The 7743-nt window shown below is 44.3% G+C and overlaps 1 protein-coding gene and 1 long non-coding RNA gene across 2 annotated transcripts; both read left to right on the top strand.

The window, feature by feature from the left end:
* Nucleotides 1-782: 782 nt before the first annotated feature.
* LOC306912823 (protein NLRC3-like) lies at nucleotides 783-4719 on the top strand (the record flags this gene model as incomplete). The annotated part of the gene is made up of 5 exons (XM_079489278.1): nucleotides 783-1794; nucleotides 1978-2164; nucleotides 3181-3354; nucleotides 4043-4216; nucleotides 4557-4719. The coding sequence occupies 5 exons, from the start codon at nucleotides 783-785 to the stop codon at nucleotides 4717-4719; spliced, it is 1710 nt and encodes a 569-aa protein (XP_079345404.1).
* A 259-nt stretch (nucleotides 4720-4978) lies between these two features.
* LOC306912705 lies at nucleotides 4979-7428 on the top strand. The gene is made up of 3 exons (XR_013788431.1): nucleotides 4979-5094; nucleotides 5345-5503; nucleotides 7345-7428. It is a non-coding gene; the product is annotated as an uncharacterized lncRNA (long non-coding RNA).
* Nucleotides 7429-7743: the final 315 nt, after the last annotated feature.

Genomic DNA, 7743 nt, shown 5'->3' with positions numbered 1-7743 from the left:
CACTGTCTCTCATCTCACTGACCAAACACTGTCTCTCATCTCACTGACCAATCACTGTCTCGCATCTCACTGACCAATCACTGTCTCTCATCTCACTGACCAATCACTGTCTCACATCTCACTGACCAATCACTGTCTCGCATCTCACTGACCAATCACTGTCTCTGTGATTGTCATCTCAGCTTTAACAGAAGAAGAGAAGGAAAGACAAAGAGCCGCCAAACTGAGAGGTAGTGTGTCTGTGTGTCTGTGTGTCTGTGTGTCTGTGTGTCTGTGTGTGTGTGTGTGTGTGTGTGTGTGTGTGTGTCTGTGTGTCTGTGTGTCTGTGTGTCTGTGTGTCTGTCTGTCTGTCTGTCTGTCTGTCTGTCTGTCTGTCTGTCTGTCTGTCTGTCTGTCTGTCTGTCTGTCTGTCTGTCTGTCTGTCTGTCTGTCTGTCTGTCTGTCTGTCTGTCTGTCTGTCTGTCTGTCTGTCTGTCTGTCTGTCTGTCTGTCTGTCTGTCTGTCTGTCCGTCCGTCCGTCCGTCCGTCCGTCCGTCCGTCCACGCGCGTGTAAGTAACATGGAAATGCTTTGTTCGCTACAGGTCTGTTGGAGAGAACACCAGGATATCGTCACATCACTGACTATGAAGAGGAGCTTCAACGCAACATGAACAGTTCATATCGGAGTGTAAAACTGGGCACACAGTCTGAGGTCGTGTTTAAAAACGTCTTCACCCAGCTCTACAATGTAGACATTGAAAGAACAGACATCCACAGCCATCATGAGGTCAGACAGATGGAGATGAAGAAGGCAGGAGAGGGAACAGAAATCCAACTGGGTCAGATGTTCAAAGACCTTTCTGGACTGATCAAAAGAACAGTGCTGACCGTTGGCTGGGCAGGGATTGGCAAAACGTTCCTCGTACACAAATTTGTGTCTGACTGGGCCAAGAAGGGTTTCCCCCAAGACCCACACCTCGTGTTCCCGCTCAAGTTCCGCCAGTTAAATCTGCTCAAGGGAAAAAAGTTTACTTTGGCACAGCTAATTCACTGCTGCATCGCGGAAACCAGATTTATTGAGGAAGACATTCTTAATCTTATCTTCACTGAATTGCAGACGGCAAGAGACTACAACGACCTCCCCTTCAAAGTTATGTTTGTTATGGATGGTTATGATGAAAATAATTTTGATTTCAAGTTTGATTTCAGCACAGGCCTCATGAATGTCAACGACTCTTACCCAGTGGAAGATCTCCTTGTAAACCTCATCAAGGGAGAGCTCCTCCCCTCTGCTCGCATCTGGATAACCTCAAGACCTGTAGCAGCCAATCAGATCCTTAAGGAGTTTGTAAACAGGATGACCGAAGTACGAGGGTTCATCAGAGATGACCAGAAGAAGGAGTTCTTCATGAAGACGTTCAGTGATGAGACCCAGGCCAGATCAATCTTCTCACAGATCAAAGAATCAAAGATCCTCCTCACCATGTGTGAAAGCCCAGTCTTCTGTTGGATCCTTGCTACCGTTGTGAAGAACATGGGGACGACATTCAGGCTGCCCAAAACCCTGGTTGAGCTGTTCTGCCACTTCCTGATGGGTGAGATACAGCGGCAGAATCCTGCACTAGGCGAGGCAGACAGAGAGAAGCTCATAAAGGATGCAGGAGAAGTTCTTCTGAAGCTGGGCGAGCTGGCGTTTCACCAACTGAAAAAAGGCAACATCATTTTCTATGAGGAGGACCTGAAAGCGTGTGGTCTTGATGTAATCAAGGACTTGAAGAACTTGGGCTTTTGCACAACCTTCTTCAGAGAAGACGGTTTGTACTTCCACAAAACGGTCTACTGCTTTGTTCATCTGAGCATCCAGGAGTTTCTGGCTGCAGTCTACCTGTCCCACTGTTTCACACAGAAGAACACGGAGGTCCTGAAGACATTCCTGGAAGATGATAGTTACAACAGTGACATATTCCACTGTCTGATGGAGATGAACGAACCCTCAGTAAGTCAGGGGATCCAACAGTACCTGGAGTCAGGAAAGAAACTCTCTGAGCCCCAGTGTTCAGCTCTGGCCTCCATGCTGCAGATGTCAGAGGAGGTTCTGGAGGACTTGGACCTGCAGAAATGCAACACATCACAGGAGGGGCGACAGAGACTGGTCCCAGCTGTGAGGAACTGCAAAACGGCCAGGTTAGTAGTCATAAGAATATAATCATGTTAGAGCAGCTTTCACTCATATACTTCATTCATTCATTCAAAATAAAAATTAACACATGTACACATTGTCATTGTGACAAATGATAACATTATTTCAGTTAAAACTACATCAATTCAGTTCAGTGAGACTCACTTCATATTTGTGTGTGTGTGTGTGTGTGTGTGTGTGTGTGTGTGTGTGTGTGTGTGTGTGTGTGTGTGTGTGTGTGTGTGTGTGTGTGTGTGTGTGTGTGTGTGTGTGTGTGTGTGTGTGTGTGTGTGTGTGTGTGTGTGTGTGTGTGTGTGTGTGTGTGTGTGTGTGTGTGTGATTTACCAGTGTCCTCATTAGTTATTCTACAATGAAAACAGACTATACCAAATGAGAAATGGACCATACCATTAGTGAAGGGGTGTACAGAGGATGGTCTTTTAAACAATGAGCTTGGTCATTACGTTTACACGTTACTTAATACATTTAAATGTAAGTTCCATGCTTTCCATCTGTCTTCCACTTCTCTGTTCTCTGTTCTTACTGACATCCTGCTAATGTCTGAAGAACTAGATAGAAGATCTTTTAGGTGCCTTTCACACCTAAAGTTTGCTTACAAGGTCTGGATCAAGGACCAAATGTTTACGTTGTTGCATTTTGCGTTAGGTCTGCTTAGCGTTCACAGAGGACTTTGTTAAGCAAACCAAAATATTCAACAAATGTCATGCGGTCGTACAGGCTGTTCATCTGACAGAACATTTCTTCACTTCACTGTCAGATGTGTAGATTGGAGAAACATCAGCAAGTTGTTATTTTCATTATTTAATGTTTGTATTCCAATCAAATGAAAACAGTGGAAAGTTATGAGAACATTTAAATTCAATATGCCTCTTATTTGCTTAGCCAGAAAAGTATCCAAACACACACATTTCAGACAGCACCACAGAGAACCTCCTTGACAGTGAACGTGGTCTGTTCTGTTTTGATCATCTCTGATTTTACATTTAATCTGTAATTACAGACTTGCTGGCTGTAACCTCGGAGAGGAACACATTGAAGTGGTGGCTTCAGCTCTCAGCTCCAATCCGTCCCATTTGAGAGAACTGGACTTGAGTGGAAACGTCTTGAAGGATTCCGGAGTGGATCTCATCTGTGCTGCACTGAAGAGCCCAAACTGTTGTCTGGAGATTCTCAGGTCAGATTCAATTAACATTTTTATTTTTATTTGGTTACGTTCTGTTATAGTAAGTGATTATAATGCATTTATTATGGAGGTGGTACTTTATTTGCAGTGTGGATAAGGTTAGATATCATGGTAACTCAAACTGACCTTAATATTGATAAGATACTGTGTGTGTGGTGTGTGGGTGTGTGTGTGTGTGTGTGTGTGTGGTGTGTGTGTGATTTACCAGTGTCCTCATTAGTTATTCTACAATGAAAACAGACTGTAGTCTTTATGCTGAGATACTACATTTAAAACACTAAACATCTCTGATGACACTGAGTGGTTGAATGTGTTCTGTCAGAGTGTCATCCCCTAGTTTTGAATGATATTTATATTAATGTTAATTGTTAATTGGTGTTGAGTATCAGGGGCGTAACTAGACGTCAGTAAGCCCCCGCGCAGGCTGGTCAGCCCCCGACAGTTTGATCAAAATGCACAAAACGTTCTAAACATGAACTGTGGATCAATATCTAAAAACCCAGTGGGAGAGACGGTTTTATGTGGAAAACGTATGCTGTTATGAGCCAACGGAAATTCTATGGCAGGAATATGTATTTTATTTGTCTTAAAATCTCTCTCTCTCTCTCTCTCTCTCTCTCTCTCTCTCTCTCTCTCTCTCTCTCTCTCTCTCTCATATCTGGTTGTATTCTTCATTTAGTCTGAAGAACTGCTGGTTGTCGGAGAGAAGCTGTGAAGTTCTGGCCTCGGCTCTCGCCTCCAATCCTTCCCATTTGAGAGAATTAGACCTGACTTTGAACAACCTGCAGGACTCCGGAATTGAGCTTCTATGTGCCGGAGTGAAGAGTCCACATTGTCACCTGGAGACCCTGAGGTAAATAGAGTTTTATTCTGTGTGGATCTGTACTGCAGACTCTGAGGTAAATAGAGTTTTATTCTGTGTGGATCTGTACTGCAGACTCTGAGGTAAATAGAGTTTTATTCTGTGTGGATCTGTACTGCAGACTCTGAGGTAAATAGAGTTTTATTCTGTGTGGATCTGTACTGCAGACTCTGAGGTAAATAGAGTTTTATTCTGTGTGGATCTGTACTGCAGACTCTGAGGTAAATAGAGTTGTATTCTGTGTGGATCTGTACTGCAGACTGAGGTAAATAGAGTTTTCTCTGTACTGGAGCATCAACAGCAGTTTGTTAAAGTGTGTATTTCTCTGCAGGTTGTCAGGCTGTGCGATCACAGAGAAAGGCTGTTCTTCTCTGGCTTCAGCTGTAGCCCTCAACCCCTCCTCCCATCTGAAGCATGTGGACCTCAGCTGTAACCACCCAGGAGGAGATGCTGAGCAGACGCTGCTCTCTGCTGGACTGGAGACTGTCAAGTGAGTCGACTTGGACTGTGTCCATCCATCTTGGTTAAAAATAAGTTTATTTTATTTTTTCTAAGGCTGTCAAAGTTAACATTGTTAACATTGACTCACATTAACGTTAATCGTGCGTCAACACAAATTCCTTTTAACGGCGTCTCTCTCTCTCTCTCTCTCTCTCTCTCTCTCTCTCTCATATCTGGTTGTATTCTTCATTTAGTCTGAAGAACTGCTGGTTGTCGGAGAGAAGCTGTGAAGTTCTGGCCTCGGCTCTCGCCTCCAATCCTTCCCATTTGAGAGAATTAGACCTGACTTTGAACAACCTGCAGGACTCCGGAATTGAGCTTCTATGTGCCGGAGTGAAGAGTCCACATTGTCACCTGGAGACCCTGAGGTAAATAGAGTTTTATTCTGTGTGGATCTGTACTGCAGACCCCGAGGTAAATAGAGTTTTATTCTGTGTGGATCTGTACTGCAGACTCTGAGGTAAATAGAGTTTTATTCTGTGTGGATCTGTACTGCAGACTCTGAGGTAAATAGAGTTTTATTCTGTGTGGATCTGTACTGCAGACTCTGAGGTAAATAGAGTTTTCTCTGTACTGGAGCATCAACAGCAGTTTGTTAAAGTGTGGATTTCTCTGCAGGTTGTCAGGCTGTGCGATCACAGAGAAAGGCTGTTCTTCTCTGGCTTCAGCTGTAGCCCTCAACCCCTCCTCCCATCTGAAGCATGTGGACCTCAGCTGTAACCACCCAGGAGGAGATGCTGAGCAGACGCTGCTCTCTGCTGGACTGGAGACTGTCAAGTGAGTCGACTTGGACTGTGTCCATCCATCTTGGTTAAAAATAAGTTTTTATTTTATTTTTTCTAAGGCTGTCAAAGTTAACATTGTTAACATTGACTCACATTAACGTTAATCGTGCGTCAACACAAATTCCTTTTAACGGCGTTAATTTAATTAACGTGAGATTTACGCAATGCACGGTGAGGTTTGAAAGAGTGGTTGAGAGTCTGAGACACATGCATGCATGTTGCTGTTTTCCACTGGCCAAGTAGCCCCGCCTCCACTGGCCAAGTAGCCCCGCCTTTGAATCCACTCTGCTCCGATCATTCAGTCAGCAGCACTACAGCTAAAGCAGTCGGTGCAACCAGCACTAAAGCAGTCGGTGCAACCAGCACTAAAGCAGTCGGTGCAACCAGCACTAAAGCAGTCGGTGCAACCAGCACTAAAGCAGTCGGTGCAACAAGCACTAAAGCAGTCGGTGCAACAAGCACTAAAGCAGTCGGTGCAACAAGCACTAAAGCAGTCGGTGCAACAAGCACTAAAGCAGTCGGTGCAACAAGCACTAAAGCAGTCGGTGCAACCAGCACTAAAGCAGTCGGTGCAACAAGCACTAAAGCAGTCGGTGCAACCAGCACTAAAGCAGTCGGTGCAACCAGCACTAAAGCAGTCGGTGCAACCAGATCTTTTTTTCCCCTTTTTTTTAAAATATAAATACCGTGGAATACCGAGGTATAGGTTTTCAATACCGGCACCGTACCGTACTGTAAAATCTCATACCGTGGCATGCCTAGTCACGGACCACCATTTGATGACATTTAGCCTCTCAGACCCATCTGAGCCACGGACCACCATTTGATGACATTTAGCCTCTCAGACCCATTTGAGTCACGGACCACCATTTGATGACATTTAGCCTCTCAGACCCATCTGAGCCACGGACCACCATTTGATGACATTTAGCCTCCCAGACCCATTTGAGTCACGGACCACCATTTGATGACATTTAGCCTCTCAGACCCATCTGAGCCACGGACCACCATCTGATGACATTTAGCCTCTCAGACCCATTTGAGTCACGGACCACCATGTGATGACATTTAGCCTCTCAGACCCATTTGAGTCACGGACCACCATTTGATGACATTTAGCCTCTCAGACCTAAAACATAAAATATGTTGTTGTAGAGAAACAGGCAAACGTTGATCAAAATAACAATTCTTCTACATTCTCTAATTGTGGAGACTTATTTTAAATTTAAATAATGCAGTTGTTTAACAGTAATTTAACTCTTGAGAGCATAAAATGAAACCAAATGCACCCGGGAGGGTCCATTTGGTTTCATTTTACACTCTCAAGAGTTAAAGATCTCTAAGGGTCACTTTGTTACCATGGGGACCACCTGGAGCCCCCTTAACCCATTTAGGCCTGACGTCGAAATTAATACAATTTCTTTTAAATCATGACAGTTTTCTGAAATGTCTACAGTATATCAGTGGTGCTCAAACTATTTATTTAATTAAAAATTAAATATGAAATTGGCCACTGACCGCCATTTGAAAATATGTTGTTTCAGGGACCTCCCAATATATATTCAAAGATTTGAAAAATTGAAGATCCACAAGCTCGTAGATCTGCTATTTTTCAATAGCTAAAACATAATGCTTAAAACACCAAAAGGGGTTCCCGTCCAGAATGGGTTAAGGACCACTCGTGGTCCCCGGACCACTGGTTGAGAACCACTGCTTTATTCAATAAATGTTTAATGGTGAATGTGAGCTGAAGAGTCTTAATGAAGTGATGCATGTTCATACTCTCTGTATCATTCAATGGTAATAGAAATGTTTTATCATTTCTTCCTACAGTGTGAATCATGGAGGAGAACACTGGATAGATCACTGGATTAATCCTCGACTCCTTTCAAGATGTGAGTGTCTGTCTGTCTGTCTGTCTGTCTGTCTGTCTGTCTGTCTGCCTGCCTGCCTGCCTGCCTGCCTGCCTGCCTGCCTGCCCGCCTGCCTGCCTGCCGCGTTACGAGTCTCTGAACTGGGGACCCCCCACAATAATCAAATCTGAACTGTGGACCCCCCACACTAATCATATCTGAACTGGGGACCCCCCACAATAATCAAATCTGAACTGTGGACCCCCTACAATAATCAAATCTGAACTGTGGACCCCCCACAATAATCATATCTGAACTGGGGACCCCCCACAATAATCATATCTGAACTGGGGACCCCCCACAATAATCATATCTGAAC

Source organism: Electrona antarctica (assembly GCF_951216825.1).
Source record: "Electrona antarctica genome assembly, chromosome: 20".
NCBI classification, from domain to species: domain Eukaryota; kingdom Metazoa; phylum Chordata; class Actinopteri; order Myctophiformes; family Myctophidae; genus Electrona; species Electrona antarctica.
Note: the sequence above shows the minus strand (reverse complement) of the source record. Positions and strands in the feature narration are given on the sequence as shown.